The 16,015-nt window shown below is 65.6% G+C and overlaps 3 protein-coding genes across 3 annotated transcripts; 1 reads left to right on the top strand and 2 right to left on the bottom strand.

Annotated features, from left to right (window-relative positions):
• Nucleotides 1–1,302: 1,302 nt before the first annotated feature.
• Nucleotides 1,303–1,978, bottom strand: EMIHUDRAFT_204165 (hypothetical protein; the record flags this gene model as incomplete). Its single annotated transcript, XM_005780714.1, has 2 exons — nucleotides 1,303–1,488; nucleotides 1,772–1,978. 2 exons carry the CDS (start codon nucleotides 1,976–1,978, stop codon nucleotides 1,303–1,305), a joined length of 393 nt encoding a protein of 130 aa, XP_005780771.1.
• Nucleotides 1,979–3,183: 1,205 nt separating this feature from the next.
• On the top strand, nucleotides 3,184–5,158 carry EMIHUDRAFT_99853 (hypothetical protein; the record flags this gene model as incomplete). The annotated part of the gene is made up of 5 exons (XM_005780713.1): nucleotides 3,184–3,258; nucleotides 3,329–3,898; nucleotides 4,096–4,231; nucleotides 4,389–4,564; nucleotides 4,928–5,158. The coding sequence occupies 5 exons, from the start codon at nucleotides 3,184–3,186 to the stop codon at nucleotides 5,156–5,158; spliced, it is 1,188 nt and encodes a 395-aa protein (XP_005780770.1).
• A 1,559-nt stretch (nucleotides 5,159–6,717) lies between these two features.
• On the bottom strand, nucleotides 6,718–9,042 carry EMIHUDRAFT_99852 (hypothetical protein; the record flags this gene model as incomplete). The annotated part of the gene is made up of 1 exon (XM_005780712.1): nucleotides 6,718–9,042. The coding sequence occupies one exon, from the start codon at nucleotides 9,040–9,042 to the stop codon at nucleotides 6,718–6,720; it is 2,325 nt and encodes a 774-aa protein (XP_005780769.1).
• Between the last annotated feature and the right edge of the window lie 6,973 nt (nucleotides 9,043–16,015).

Raw genomic sequence — 16,015 nt, 5'->3', positions numbered from 1 at the left:
CGTGTCGCGGTCGGCGCCCGTCGCCGCGCGCGCCGCGCCACTCCCCGCCCCCTCCCCCGCCCTCCCCCGTTACACACCCCGGATCCGCAGCCAGACAGAGCATGTCGGCGACCGGGAGCTCGTCCGTTGTGCCACGTGTTCGCGCTGAGTGGGCCTCGATGCCGACTAACATTTTCAGTGTATGTAGCTCTTACGAACCCGGAGGCCGGAGGTGGATTTTGCGACATATCTAAAAGATTTTATTTTTTATCTAGACGCGCGCTCGCTCAGCTTTTTATGCGCTAGGGTTGTCAAACGTTAACTTTGGGCCTAACAGTTGCACTATTGTTGGCTGAAATCCTCAACGTTGTTCAACACTTTGTTCTCCCCAGCCCAAGCTGTTACTGTTTGTTACTGTTGTTACTGTTGTTCAGTGGTCAGCAAGCAGAAAATGCCAAAAAACCCGGGTAAAACCCGAAAATACCTGGGTTTTCCCGCGGGTATTTTCGGGTATTACACCCGCACTGGGACGCTGGAGATCATCGTGTGGGTCACTGCCAGGCCTTCCTTACTGTTGTTCAGCCGGCCTAACGTTAGCTACTGTTGTTGGGGAGCCCCACTGTTGTTCTGTTGTTACTGTTAACACTAGCAACACTGTTCAGCTCTTAACGTTTGGACCCAACCCATTTAGCCACATTTTTTATCTCTCTCTGCTCTCACTGACATCCCACATCCGGTGCCAGCCAGCCAGGCTGCCTCCGCCTCCGCCTTTCGGTTTGGGGCAAGCGGCGGAGTAGAGAAAACAACGACTCGACGTCTACTGTATGGAGAGAGATCTCCGTTCGCAGGCTCCGGCGGCGCGCACCCCGCACTGCCCCGCCTGGGACAGAGCGGACGAGGCCCGCGCCACACCCGCCATCAAACCCGCGAACCAAAGCTGGACAGCCGCCGCCCGGCCTCTGCACCTCCAGGGCCTCATTGCCGGGGACGGCGCCTCGAGGAGCGCCGCAGCCGAATGCCACGGCTCGCCCCTCCCGACTCACGAGGGGGCGGGCCCGAGGCAGGCACTCGCACACACACAGTCAACACGCCCCGCCCGACCGACCGCCCAGCCCCCGCACGCCACCATGTGCGTCTACGCTCGCCCCCCCCCCTCTCCCCTCCGCCCCCTCCCCGCCCTGCCGCACGGAGGTCTCGCCGCCGCCCCGGGAGGCTGTCGGCGAGGCGTCCCCCTCCCGCAGGCGGCCCCTCCCTCGTGCGGGCGGCCTCTCCCGCCGGCCGCCTCGCGCCTGCCAAGCCCCTCGCCCCGCCAGAGAGCGCGACTCACCAGCGGATCTTGACCCACGCCCAGTCGGAGACCGAAGCCCCCCCCGACATGACTGCCTCCATCTCATCTTCGCTCATCGGCGCCCGCCGGAAGCGCGCCGGGAGCTCGTCGACGCTCACTCCGACAGGAGGAGCGCCCATTTTCGGCGCACCGGCGGGCGCGGCAGCGGCCGCAGGTCCACCCTGCGAGCGGAAGCGGATCAGGGACGGCGCGCCGCCCGGGTGGATCCGGCCCCCCGCCGGCGCTGGAGGCGGCGGTGCAGGCGCAGCTGCCGCGGCGGGAGGCGCCGCCGGCGCGGCAGCCGCCGGCGCGGGGGGCGGTGCGGCGCCAGGTGCAGGCTCGCCGACGCCGACGTCAATCTGGGGGCGGGGTGGGTGGGTCAAGGGGCTCATCCGTGGTGTGGGCCGGGGCAGAGGTTGTGGAGCGAGGGCCGGGCGGGCGAGCCTCAATCAAGTCGCTGCCGACCTCGATGGTGTCGTCGGGGTTGGCGAACCATTTCGTGATCGTGCCAGCCGCCGGGGACCGCACGTCCACCGTCACCTTGTCCGTCTCCACCACCACAAGGACCTCCTCCAAAGCAACATAGTCACCGACCTGTTTGCTCAGCTCGAGCACGGTGCCCTCGCTGATCGAGTCGCCCATCTCCGGCACAGGGAACTTTTGCACAGCCATTTGACGGCACCAGCGCGGCGCCAGCCGCGCTGCCGGCGCGCGAACCGCCCGCGCAAGCATGGTGGCCGCCGCTGGCGCCGGGCTCGTGTGAAACCTTTGACAAGCCCCGATGGTCGGGCAGTCCTCGGCGAGTCGGCCGATAGAAATAAAAATGAGGGTCGTTTTTATTTATCCCCTGTGCCCAGCCCTCTCCGCGCGGCGATGCGCCCTCCCCCCTCGCTTTTGCAAAATCCTGCAAAGGTGGGGACGTGTCTGTCCTCCACCCAGCCCTAGCTTGGGATGTCCGTTGTATTTATTTTTGGTGTGTCCGTTTTATTTAGTAGAGGTGTCCGTTTTATTAACCACACGTGTGAGCCTAAGGAAGCGGCGTGCTCTGCCCGCACCGCCGCACCATCACGCGCCTTGCCTTGGAAGCTGCCTGCCTGGAGCCACACCTGGAACTTGCCGTGGTGCTCGGCGTCGTTGGTGTAGTCCTTGCGTTGCGGCATCGATGCGACCGACAAAGAGCCCGCTGGGGTCTCCCTTGCGATTGCCTCGGTGCCCCGCCAGCGTGCTTTTGTCATCATGCTGTCGTGCCTCTCCGCAGCCGCCACGCTTCCGCGGCCTCCGCCGCGGAAAGTGGCCCGCGCCTTCGCGAATCCCGTCTTGCGGCTTTTGCCGGATGCCCACCGCTTGGCCTCATTGCGGGGGCGGCCACCGGGCCGTGCCGTGGCCACCCCCGTAGCTCGCGAAGCTGCGAACCGGGCTGCGTCCACTGCGCCGCGCCGGCGCGCCGCGACCGTCGGCCCCCGGACTCGGTTCTTCGCGGCCTGCGCCGGAGAGTTGGCGGTCGTGCGCTGGGTGGTGATCGTCATCTGTCTGCTCTGCTGTGCTTCTCGCTCGTGCGTCCTTGGAAGTTGTGCTGACCTCCTTTCACCTCCTGCTCTCCTTTGTCGGTCGATAGAAATAAAAATTCGCTCATGTTTGTGGAGAGTTCTTCGTGGGTGTGGCGGCGACTAAGATGATACCCAGAGGGCTAGATCTAAATCTGCAGGCCATGTGTCCAGATGTCACAGATAACACTCAGCGAGAACCCACAGATTGCGAGCGCCGACAACACGCCTTCCGTGGAGAAGAATGCCGCCGCGTTTCTTGCTTCGCCTGCGCGGCTTCGTGTCTCCGCTGCGCGGGGACCCACCGGGCTGCCGGCTGGGTCTCTGCCCCCGATGTCCGGCTGGGGCGACCTGTTCAAGGACAAGTATGAGGAGCGCATCGACGAGTCGACCGGCGAGACCATCATGGTGCACGCACGCTCCGCCCGCACTCCCGTGCACGCCCGCCACTCAGCCGTCGACGCGCTGCCCTATGCAGGTGGAGAAGGGCACGAAGCACCACAAGCTGGACGCGCAGGGCAACATAGTCGATCCCGACGCTGCTCCCGCGCCGAGCCCCTTTGCCGCCGCGTTCGCTGGCGGCGGCGGCAGCAGCGGCGGCAGCGGCGGCTTCCAATTCGGCGGAGCTCCAGCTGGCGGAGGCGGCGGCTGCACGTTTGGTGGTGCGCCCTCCTCCGCAGGCAGCGGCGGCTTCCAGTTTGGCGGTGCGCCCGCCAGCAGCGGCGGCGGGTTCACGTTTGGTGGCGGCGCTCCTGCAGCGGCCAACGGCGGCGGTGGTTTTGTCTTTGGCGGAGGCGCGGCAGCGCCCGCAGCAGCACCAGCGGCGGCGGCGACGGCGACGGCACGGTCCAAGCGCCCCGCGGAGGAGGCGCCGGCCTCAGTCGCCAAGCGCGGCCGCACCAACGCGCTCGTGCGGACGGGGAACGAGAGCGGCGAGCTGCTGATCGCCGGAAACGGGGACTGCGGGCAACTGGGATTTGGCGACGAGGGCAAGCGCGATAGCGTGAAGCTGCTGCTGCTGCCGATCGCGGCGGCGCAGATCTGCCAGGTGGGGTGGGCCCGGGGTAGGAGTCCGTCGGCGTGCGCCTGCGGGACGGGACTTCCGGTGGCGGTGTGGCGTGCAGTGTGGCGTGCAGTGTGGCGTGGAGTGTGGCGTGGAGTGTGGCGCGCAGTGTGGCTTGCGCGCGTGCGGTTTGGTGTGCGCTGCCTGGCTGCCGCGAAGCCCCGGCGTGCTCGTTGCCTCAGGTGGCGTGCGGAGGGCTGCACAGCATCGCGCTCGGGCTGGACGGGCGGCTCTGGTCGTGGGGCTGCAACGACGACGAGGTGCTCGGCAGGCCGGGCGAGGAGGCGGAGCCGCGCGAGGTCGGTGGCGAGCTAGCAGGTGGCGGGAGGGAGGGGGGGGAGGGGGGAGGGGAGGGGAGGCTGGTGACGCGTCCCGGTGTGTGGTCGGCCAGGCGTGCCGGTGAAGAGTGGTGACTTGCCAACCCTAACCCTGACCCTGACCCTAACCCTGACCCTAACCCTAACCCTAACCCCAGGCGTGCCGGTGAAGAGTGTGACTTGCGGCGACAACCACTCGGCCGCCCTGGCGCGGGACGGCCGCGTCTTCACCTGGGGCACCTACAAGGACTCGAACGGGTACATCGGCTACTCCCCCGACCTCGCAAAGGCGGGCAGGGCACCCTTTGCCCGCCCCCTGCCCTTGGGCCGAGGGGTGAGCTTGCTTGCGAGGTGGAGTAGGCCGACCAGCCGCGGCGCGTCCTTCCCGGCGTGACTGCGCGCGCCATCGCCTCGGGCACCGACCACACGGTCGTCGTGTCTGCGGACGGGTACGAGGCGCGCGGCGGCCCTAGGAAGCCAGAGCAGCCAGCAGCAGAGCAGCCAGCAGCAGAGCAGCCAGCAGCAGAGCAGGCAGGGGCAGAGCAGCCAGCAGCAGAGCAGCCAGCAGCAGCAGGCCACAGAGCAGTGGCGCGGGCCGCACAACAACCTCTTTCCGCACACCACGACCCGCGAACCACGACCCGCGAGCCACGAGCCGCGAGCCGCGAGCCGCGAGCCGCGAGCCGCCGTCCGCCAGGTGTACGCGTGGGGCTGCAACGAGAGCGGCCAGGCGATGCACGAGGAGGAGTGGCCGACCGAGAAGGCGGACAAGAAGAAGTTCACTGCGCCGGGCGCGCCTCGCTCGCTGCGGCTGCCCGCCCCTCCCGGCACCAGCCTGTACGAGCGGCACGCGAGGGCAGCCACACGCCGCCGCCCCTCGCCGAGCGAGACGCGGCACCGCCGGACGCGGCGCTGGCTCGCTCTGTAGGTGCTCAACGAGAACTTTCGCGATTGGGTCAAGGCGCGGCTCAAGGAGGACGCGGCGTGGGACGCGACTGAGGCGGCGACGCTGTACCTCGAGCACCGGGTGCGAGATATGGGGAGATATGGGGAGATATGGGGAGACTGAGGCGGCGACGCTGTACCTCGAGCACCGGGTGCGAGATATGGGGAGATATGGGGAGATATGGGGAGACTGAGGCGGCGACGCTGTACCTCGAGCACCGGGTGCGAGATATGGGGAGACACAGCAGAGACACGGCCGAGACACAGCCGAGATGTGGATGAGATCTGGACGAGATCTGGGGCGAGCCTCCACATGGCGCCGGCTGACCTGGCGCCCGCAGGCGGCCATCTCCGAGCGGCAGGCGGAGGAGTTTAAATTCGACGACCGGCTGCAGATCAAGGCGGCGTTTGCAGGCGCCCTTTCGCATCCTCCTTTCCCTCCCCTGCCCCGCCTTCGCCCGACCTCGCCCCCCTCCCCTCTCCCCCTCCCCCCTCCGCCAGGCGCGTACCACACCTTCCTGCTGACCGAGTGCGAGAACGTCTACTCGTGCGGCCTCAACAACATGGGCCAGCTCGGCCTCGGCTCGCTCGACCCAAACAAGACGAGCACCCCGACCCTGCTCGGCGGCCTGCAGGGGCTCGGCGTCTGCATGCTCGCCGGGGGCGAGCTCGGGCCTCTGGTCCGCTCCGCCAGGCGCAGAGAGGCGTGACACGAGCCGACACCCCGCGCTAGGCGAGCACCACTCCCTCGCACTCACCACTCGCGGCGATGTCTACGCCTTCGGGCGCGGCGACAACCACCAGCTCGGCTTGGGCGATGGCGTCCAGCAGCAGCCGACGCCGACGCTCGTGGCGGCGCTCTGCGGCGTCGCCGGCCACAAGATCGTGTGCGGCCACTCTCACAACCTGGTCGTCTCGCGCTCGGGCGAGACGTAGCCGAGATGTCGCCGAGATACCGCCGAGTTGCAGCTTCTCACACACGGTTCGGGCGAGTCGCGCCCCTCCTCCCTCCTCCCTCTCTCCCACCCCCCCTTCACCCTCTCACCGGGGCGGTCTCCGTGCAGGCGACCTGTACGCGTGGGGCGTCGGCGACATGGGCCAGCTCTGCACGGGCCGCGGCGAGGACGAGACCGCCCCGACGCTGGTTGAGGGGCCTGAGCTGGCGAGCCGCGCGGTGCTCGACGCGAGCACGGGCGGGCAGCACTCCGTGCTCGTGGGCATGCCGCGACCCAGCTGAGTCGGTCGCGGCCGGGCCCTCAACGCACCGGACGAGGGCAGTGATGGGCCCAGAGGAACACCTCTTTAGTCTTTACATCCCCCCCCACGCGCGCGCCACACCGCAATATATTGATACTGAAAACACATGCGCGTGTTGCGCGCGCGTCGTCTTACACAGATCGGTCTCTGACAGATGTCGGCGTGTTCTCCATGCTACTTAACACGTACGTACGACTCCAGCTGATAGTGATTAGTGTGATGTACCATGGGACTCGAGCGCCATGGGAAAGCAGCGTCCGAGAGTTGCTTTTCGCGCGGCCCCGCTCACGCGCGGATGCCGTCGCTGGTCGAGATCGCACGCATCGGGGGCTGGCCGTCCTCCCTGGCCACCGGCACCGCCCCTCCGGCCTGCTGGTGACGGTCTGACGCCTTCTTGAAGTACTCGGCCGAGCCTCCCGCCTCCTCGCTCGCAGCGTCGATGCCGAGCGCAGAGCGCATCGAGGCGGAGAGGTAGCGCGGCGGCGAGTTCTGGTCCATGTCCTGGAAGGCGCAGAGGTAGACGGTGTCGAGGATGGCCTCGAAGACGTTGGAGATGCCCGACGCGACGAACCACGCGATGACAAACACGGCGGCGGCGGAGTAGAGCGGCGAGTGGCTCGCCGTGAAGTCGTCGAGCGAGTCGAGGTAGAGGAAGCAACAGGCGGAGGCGAGGAAGGGGGTGGAGAGGCCGAGCAGCACGCCGCAGAGCAGCCGCTTGACGAGCGAGTTGATCGCGGTCTGCGCCGGGTACTTAACGATCAGCCCAAACGTGTCTCGGCAGGCGACGCAGAAGCTCGTGCCGTCGATGGCGATGTGCACGTACGCATAGTACGACACAAACTCGACACACTTTTCGAGGCACCAGAGGGCGCACATGGCGCACTTGAAGAGGAAGCGGACGAGGAAGTTGCGGTCCGCCTTCGTCTGCTTGGTGGCCGCGTGGACCGCGTACAGCACGAGCCGGAGCAGCTGGCAAATGGTGATGCAGGCGGAGCCAAACGCGAGCGAGCCGAGGTGGCGCGTGGACACGGTCCAGGCGGCGTCGAGCAGCTTTGGGAAGCCGAGGCCGGAGGACCAGCCGCGGCAACACTTTGCGGCGCCGCAGCAGCCGTCCTTCTCCACGTTGGTGGTGACGAACCAGTAGGCGACCGCGGCGGCCATCGTGGTGTAGTCGCACGCCTTGATGAACTGGATCGCCCACAGCGTGCCGGCGACGTGCGCGAGGGCGAGCAGTGTGGTGGTCGAGCCGCCTCCCCAGACGGGCGGGTAGGAGATGACCGCGAGGCCGAAGACGCCGTACACGAGCCAGGCGGCCTGGAAGCCGAGCTCGACGAACGGCCAGATCATGAGCGACGGCAGCGTCGAGAAGACCTTCGTCGCCTCCTCGGTGATGGCCACTGCCCTGCGGATGGCGCGCCACGAGGCGCAGAACCAGAGCAGCATGACCAGCGTGGCCGCGATGGAGAGGACGGCAAAGACGACGTACCAGTCCTTGGACAGCGAGCCGGCCGGCACGAGCAGCGACTCCGCCTGCGCGGACGCGATGGCGGCGGTGTCGTTGCTGGCGACGGCGCCGAGGGCGTCCTCAAAGGTGGAGTACGCGTCGGTTGGGACGTCGAGCCAGCCGGCGTGCACGCACAGGATGGCGGAGAGCAGGACCATGCCGCCGAGCAGCAGCGCGAGCAGCGACCAGATCACCACGCCCGCGAAGAGGGAGAGCAGCACCGCGTAGATGAAGCCGAGCGCCACCGGCAGCGCCACGCCAAGCGCCAGCACGACCCGCCACGAGGCGGCGATGGAGTCCCACATGCGCAGCGTGAGCGCGACGTACTGCGCAAGCTTGCGCGTGAGCGCGTCCGTCGTCTCGTCGCCGTCGGCCGGGAGGAAGGTCTGCGCCGTCTCGACCCGCACCGCAACCTCGCACGCCTTCTCCTGCGCGTCGCAGACGGCGCTGCCGGTGTCCTCGGCGCACACCTCCCACGTCTCGCGCTCGTCGGCTCGCGACGGGATCACGGCGCACTCGGTCACGTTGATGGCGAGCGCGCTCATGGCATACGAGCAGTTGGGAGAGACGCACAGAACCTGCTCGGGCGCCGCAAAGGTGTTGCCGAGAGGGAGGCAGCGCCCGTACAGGTTGGCCGTGCGGAAGGTGTAGGTAAACTCGGGCGTGGTGTAGTTCCAACTGGAATCGTCCTTGACGGCGTCTCCGGTGGGGTAGTCCGCGCCGCCGTACACGCCCAGGGCGGACTCGGAGAGCGACAGGCCGTCTGGGCACTCGGCGACGCAGATCGACGTGAATTTGAGCTTGTAGTACTCCCAGAATGGAAGGCTGCTGGCCTCGGCCACCTGGCTCGCAAAGTCAGCGTCGAGCGTCGGGTACAGCGCACGCGGCAGGTCCTCCGTCGCCGAGCCGGGCTGCCCGCAGAACTGTCCATACTCGTCCCGCGGGTACCTCAGGATGTTGACGATGTCGGGCTCCTTGATCACCGACATGACGGTGACGGAGATCATCGCACCCCAGGTGGCGAGCAGCAGGAGCAGGCAGAGCACATCCGTGCAGCCGCGGTCGGAGCGCTTCGCGTAGACCGCGTCTCCGCCCATCTTCGCCATGTGCTCAGCAATGAGCGTCACAGGAGCCGCCCTCCCGCTCAAAGCGGGCGCGGGTTTGGAAGAAATCGTGGGTGCTTTTGTCCGTTTTCTTTCTTTTTCAGGGGCAACGATCGCAAGGTGCTAAGTGAAAAGAGGAGGGTGCAGTGGTTGATTGCTAACTAACCCAGATCGTTTTTTGAGTTACGGGAGTAATTGGGGGGGGGATAAAGGTTCTGTGCGCGGTATTGGCCTGCACAAGCTTTCCCGGCAAACAAAAAGGAAAACAGAGGGTCCCCAGCACTTTGCGTTTCCGGAAATTTCCAGGGAAAACAGAGGGTGTTTGGTGCTCCATTCTGGAAACTCGCGAGTTTCCCTGAGACTGAGTCTGAGAGCTGGTCTGGGGCAAAATCTGACGCAAAATTGAGGAAATCGGCACGATACCCAGGCGGTCGCAGGATATTTTCCAGGTATACCCGGGGTTTTCCAGGTATACCCGCAAAATACCCGGTATTTTGCCGATTTGGCTGATTTTGGCATTTGGGCCCAAACCAGCCTCAGACTCGGCTCAGAGCCCGGAAAATTTGATGGTTTTCCCGGGAAAATAGAGAGGAAAAGAGAGGGTGCTGCAGAGAAAAAAGGAAAGGAAAAGAGACGGGGTGCGAGAGGAAAACCTTGTTCAGCCTAATAGCGCGGACGGCCCGGGGAGCCTGCGGCGCCATTTTAATCTGCGCTCCTCTTTATGGCCTGCGGCGCCTGGCTTGAGCTTGGAAGTGTAAACGAGTCCGCCAGGGCGGTCTGCAAACGGAGCGCGCTGCGCGCGCGGTCTACGGCGAACTTGTTTGCCGAGTTGGCAGCGTGAACCACGATACCGCCCCCAGTTCGGCGTAGACCGCGCGCGCCGCGCAGCGCGCTCCGTGTTTGCAGACCGCCCTGGATCTCCGATCTCCATCTCCAATCTCCAATCTCGATTCGGGGGCCGGGGGAGGGGCGGGGGGGCTCGAACCTTCAAGGAGATGCGCTATGGATTCATTCACACTGACCATCGCTCTCATCTCCAATCTCCAATCTTCTACTTGGCCACTGTCGCCGCCGGCAGCAATCTACGACCTCCATTTTCAATCTTCGATCTCACATCTGGGGCGGATGGCTGGGCGCTAGGATCTACAATCTGCATTCTCCATCTCCTGTCTCCACATTTTGGCCCGTTGTTGCTGCTCAGCGATCTGCAATCCACAATCTCAATCTTCGATCTTAGTCTTGAATGGGGAACCGGACACAGGAGGGATCTACTGGCGAGACTTGGGCGTGTCCGTGTGAGAGATCCGCCAGTCTTAATCTTGAATTGTAACCATGCTTGTGATCACGACCGATGCGAGGACGCAAGTCCACCAAACTCGGCCATTCCAACGGCCAGGCCGCTCGCTTAAGGCTGATTGGCTAGACGAGCGGTCTACCTCCAACGGGGCGGTCTGGATCACGGTTGGAACGCGTGGAACCTGCCCACCTCGGTGGGATGTGGTTTGGCGCCGACAGACCGCCCTCTCCATCACCCAGGGATCTACAATGCTGTCTAAAGGTCCGACAGGTTCGGCACCGGGCACCGCCTCGGTATACAAAATGCGCCTGCGGGCGGACCCTTACAGATCACAGATCACTATCTCTACCCCAACGATCTACTGGTCTTGGGTAGAGATGTCCATTACTCGCAGTCCAAGTAGGGCGCATCTTCTTAGATGCATATTATCTCAGGGGACAGGGGGAAGTAGGGTATGCGTGAGGTATGAACGTATCGGGGTATCTATTTCCATCTTCGGGGTAGGCAGGTAAATCCTGCTGTTGCGCCAGGTAGGCATACGCTGGTACTTAAAGATACTTCGTAGACGCATAGCTAGACGTATGCTGGTATGGGGAGTTTGAGACGCACATATGGCAGTATGTTGCAACTCGTCTCAAGTACACAGGTAGCGGCGGTCACACCCGCAAGTATGGGTACAGGGATACCACTCCTTACGTGGTCCCGCAACCCCCCCAAGTAACCAGGTATCTCGGGGGCGCGCTCCAGTATCTGCAGTATCTGCAGTATCTGCAGTATCTGCAGTATCTGCAGTATCTGCAGTATCTGCAGTATCTGCAGTATCTGCGGTATTCTGCAATATCTGCAGTATCTGCAGTATCCGCGGTATCCGGGTCGTCTGTGGCAACAGGCGGGTGGGGTGTGGCAGCACCACCCCCGCAGCCCAGATCTGCCGCCGCCGCGCTGGCTCTGCCAGGATGCACTGTACCGGCAGCGGCGGCCAATGCCTGCAAAGTTCAAGCTTGCACTCCTGAGCGCGTGTGTCGCCGCGACCCACCAGGTGACGCAATCATGTCTGCACGCAACCGTGGCTCACGTCTCGTCGGCACCGTCCCTGAGTGCGTCCCGCCTTGGTTGGCGACACACACTCGACGAGGACAGTCCGGCCGACGGGAACGTGTCGCGCGCCGGCGACGGTTGCGGCAGGGTGGTTGTGTGTACGAAGCGCCGCTTCGACGAAGCGAGGTTGGCAGGCGCCCCTCACGAGCCCCGCAAGACATGCCACACGCCCCTCGCAAGCGAGGTTAGTAGGCGCCCCTCGCGAGACTCGCAAGAGATGCCACACCCCCCTCGTAATAGTGCATATTCTGCTTTTGGCAGCTGTTCCACCGAGGCTGTGGGGTGCCGCAGCCGCTGTTGTATAGCGCAATCGGCACCCACCCGTATCTGCAGTATCTGCAGTATCTGCAGTATCTGCAGTATCTGCAGTATCTGCAGTATCTGCAGTATCTGCAGTATCTGCAGTATCTGCAGTATCTGCAGTATCTGCAGTATCTGCAGTATCTGCAGTATCTGCAGTATCTGCAGTATCTGCAGTATCCGCGTACAAGCGGCGAAGTCTGTGGTATTGAAGTATGCATGCTTCGCCATACTTCGACACTTGTGTGTGGGAGGTATGGCAGTATTGTGCCGCCCCTCTCGCAGTATTGCAGTACGAGGAGGCCGGACGCCGGTATCCGGGTACCGGGCGCACTGGGCACTGCTACAGCAGTACGGATACCTGGCCCTACCACAGTGTGAGTCCTTGTCAGGTATGGCAGTATGGCGCTGACTTCCTAATGTACCCCAGTATAACCAGCCATTCGTGCCGTACGGATACTTTATACCCTACTTACCCTTGTCCCCTCAAGATGCGCATATCATCTGTAGATGGGGGGGTCGCCGCCCCTGACGGTCTTACAAGAGCGGCGAGGCGCGGGACCGTCTCGCGTCTGTGGCGGAAGTGGGCTGAGCCCTGGTCTGACAGCCTGACAGCAACCCCGGACAGCGCCTGACAGTGCCCGACAGCCTGACAGCGCTGACAGCACTTTCGACAGCCCGACAGCACACAGTGGTCTGACAGCAGCGCTGACAGCCCGACAGCAGCACAGACCGTACACAGACCCCGTAGAGCCTCTTTCTTGTGCCCCATGAGGGTGTAACAAAATTACATGCAAAGACATGTGAGTGTGGTCCATGTCCATGTCCATGTCCATGTCCATGTCCATGTAGTCATGGGATGGTCATGGGTCTCTCTTTCAACCCTCCCGCCCCACCTCTGCGGACCCCTTCTCTATCACCGGCGGCTGTGCTACTACAAATGAAGCTACCAGCTAGCCTTCTGGGGCCCTACAGCCATATGCCTACGGCGTCTGGGTGGGGGTGGCCACCGCCGTCTGTGCCGCCGCCGCCGCCTGCGCCTGCGCCGCCATCTGCGCTCCCCAGGCGGTCGCCGCCGCCGGCGTGATCACGCCGTAGGAGGGGGGCAGCTGCGTAGCCGCCAGTAGAGTCCTGCTGGTCTCCTCTTGATAGTGTCATAAGTGTGGCTGGTGTGTGTCAGAGCCTGACAGCACCCCGACAGCACCACCTGACAGCACCTGACAGCAACAGCCCAACGTCTGACAGCAGCAGCAGCCTGTCAGCTCCGACAGCTCCCCGACAGCGTCTGACAGCAACACCCGACAGCTCCGACAGCACCCGACAGCTACAGATCCCCTCGACTGTCAGACACGCACCCGACAGCACCCGACAGCACTGACAGCACCTGACAGCTGGTCTGACAGAGGCACCTGACAGTGCCTGACAGCTGCCCGACAGCCCGACAGATCACCTGACAGCAGTCAGCACCTGACAGCCTGACAGCCAGGGCTCAGGAAGTGGGTCGCGGGTCCCTGAATTTCCGTCAACTCACCCGATCCACACCCTCTAGAGGACGCTCTCATTTTGATTTTCCCGCGCGTCGTATCAAAAGATAAGATACTACCTGGTAGCCTTAGCACTATAGCACATAGCAGACGACAAACACAAATCTGGGACCGCCACACAAATAGGCACGTGAACCGGCGGGCACGGCAGATAACCACCCCTACCCCGGTGTGCGTGTGGCGCGCGCTCGGGCTCGCGCTGCCGCGCCTCCCGGCGCCACGCCGCAATCATAAAAAGGCAATAACCCTGTCGCCGCCCGCCCTCCCCCTCGGCGCCCCTAGTCGTCCTCATCGCTGCTGTCGCCGCCGCCGCCGTCGCCGCCACCGCTGCCCTCGCGCGGGCCGACCCGCAGCCGGCCGTCGCCCGCGGCGGCGGTGAGCCACCGGCGGCCCTCGGGCGAGGCGAAGAGCGCCTGCGCTCGCGGGCGGCGCGTGAGCGGGCGCTTGTCCGGGCCGGGCTGCGGGGAGTGGCTTGATGATTGCGGCCTGCAGCTCCCGGTCGGTCGTGAGCTGGCCCTGCAGCCTGTACTCCTCCTCGGTGAGGTAGCGGTCGCGGTAGGCGGGCGGCGGCGGCGCGGGCGGCACCTCGCGCGCGAGCCACGGCTGTAGGGAGCTGCCCAGCCTGCGGCGGAGGGAGGGAGGGTATGGGGCGGCGGCGGCGGGGCGGTGAAGCGTGGGCTCGCGCGGTGCGTGTGCCCCGTCGGCGCGAACTTGACGGCGAGGGCGATGAGGAGGACGGCGAGGCAGACGCGGGCAGAGTGGAAGGCGCAGAGGAGGAGGCCGCACGCGCCGAGGCGCAGCAGCCGCTCGAGCAGCCCCGCCTGGGTTGCGGGACGGGCTCCGCGGTGGGGGGGGGGCGGGGAGGGAGGGACGGGGCGGGGAGGGAGGGGCGGGGTGGGGGAGGGACGGGGTGGGGGAGGGGAGGGAGAGGGACGGGGTGGGGGAGGGACGGGGTGGGGGAGGGACGGGGTGGGGGAGGGGAGGGAGAGGGACGGGGTGGGGGAGGGCGGTGGCTTCTCTCTAGCCTTCCACGGCTCGAGGCGTCCTCCGCGGAGCTGCCAGAAGGTCCACGCGTAGCCGACGACGCCGAAGACGCCGAGGTAGGCGAGGACCCACCTGGAGGGGTGGGGGTGGGGTGTGGGTGGGTGAGGGGCGGGGCGGAGCGGTCGGGAGGTTGGGCGAGGAGGGGTGGAGGGGTGGGGGGGGAGGAGGGGGGGGAGAGGGGGGGGTGGTCTCCCCACGGAGGCGCGGAGAGGGTGTGGGCCTCGAGTACTTGGTACTTGTGCTTACTTCGAGTAGGAGGTCCACAGGCTGAGGAGGTAGTCCTTGCCCCACCGCAGGAGCCAGCCGCCCCAGCCGAGGAAGGCTGCCGCCGAGAGGGTCGCGCCTGCTCGCAGAGCGCACCAGTCCGCCTCGTGCCTTCCACCTCTCCCTCTAGGGCGGCGAGGCGCGCCCTTGCGGCCGCTCGTCGTCCGCTGTATGAGCAGCACGGCGACGAGGGCGACGCCGAGCGCCATCCAGGCGCCGATCCCGAACCCATAGTGGAAGGCGGTCGAGCGGGCCAGGTAGCCCGCGCTGGCGAGCAGCAGCAGCCCGACCAGCAGCGCTGCTGCGCCAGACTCGTAGGCGGAGGGGCGGCGCGCCTAGGGCGCGGAGCCGGGAAGGGTCGGGGGGGCCTCCCCGAGCCTGGACTCGTGCGGAGGGCCGGGCCCGCGCCCTGTCGCGCTCAAAGGGCGAGCGGCGGCGGAAGGAGACCTGCACGTCGGCGGCCTCGCCTCGCGGGCAGACTGCGAGGCAGGAGTGGTAGTGCGGAGAGAACGAGTAGCGATCCGTGCGCTTGTCAGCGCTCCACGACGGCAGCAGCGACGACCACGACGACTTCACCTCCTCCAGGTGGCGGCACCACTCCCGCGCGCGCGCCTCGGCCGAGGCGGTGCGGGTCAGGTCGAGGAACTCGGTGTCTTCGGACGCCTTGTGCACCTCCGCCTTGCCAGAGTACGTGATCTCGGCCTCGACGAACGCAAAGAGCGCAGAGCCAGTGGCGTGCAGCGGCGAGAGCGGCGGGTTGTGCAGGCAGAAGATCCAGGCACCCTCGTCCGCGGCGATGCTCCTGGCGAAGCGGCACTCACCAGTCATGCACGCGCACCCGCGCTGCGTCTCGTTGCACCCTGAGGCGGTGGCCGAGGCGGTGGATGCGGCGGCGAGCCACATCACGCAACGCAAAGCTAAGTCCCGGATCCGCGAGGGCCGTTGAGGACCGAGTGGCCGGGCGCAGGAGGGCCGGTTCGCACGCGAAAAAGAATTCACTTGATATATTTCTTTTTTTGTTTTGTTTGTTGGGTCGGGGAAAGGGATCATAATCGGGATGGATGGATTGTCGTTGCGTGCGGTGGACGCCGACCAGGGGGGGAGGTGCGCGGATGGCGAGAGCGCCTAGCCCTTGGCGAGCGTGCGCGTGGATCACGCAGCTCGCAGATGGATCGGCCGGCGTTCGCAGAGATGGGATTGCAGGGGAAGGGGAGGAGGGGGGGGGGGAGGGGGAGGGTACTCGGGCTCGGGGCGCCAGGGTGCCGCGCCGCACGGAAGGCGGGGCGGCCGATTCCCCTGGGTGGCGCCGAGGGGGGGGGGGGGGGGGGGCCCCCTATCCGGGGGGGAAGGGGTTTTTTTCTTGCCCCCGGTTTGCTTCTTGCCCGGGAGGCCGTGTGGGTTTCCCCCACTCCCCCCCCCCTTTTAAAAA

This window comes from Emiliania huxleyi (genome assembly GCF_000372725.1).
Source record: "Emiliania huxleyi CCMP1516 chromosome Unknown EMIHUscaffold_21, whole genome shotgun sequence".
NCBI classification, from domain to species: Eukaryota; Haptophyta; order Isochrysidales; family Noelaerhabdaceae; genus Emiliania; species Emiliania huxleyi.
The sequence above is the reverse complement of the archived record's forward strand: the minus strand, read 5'-3'. Positions and strand labels throughout refer to the sequence as shown.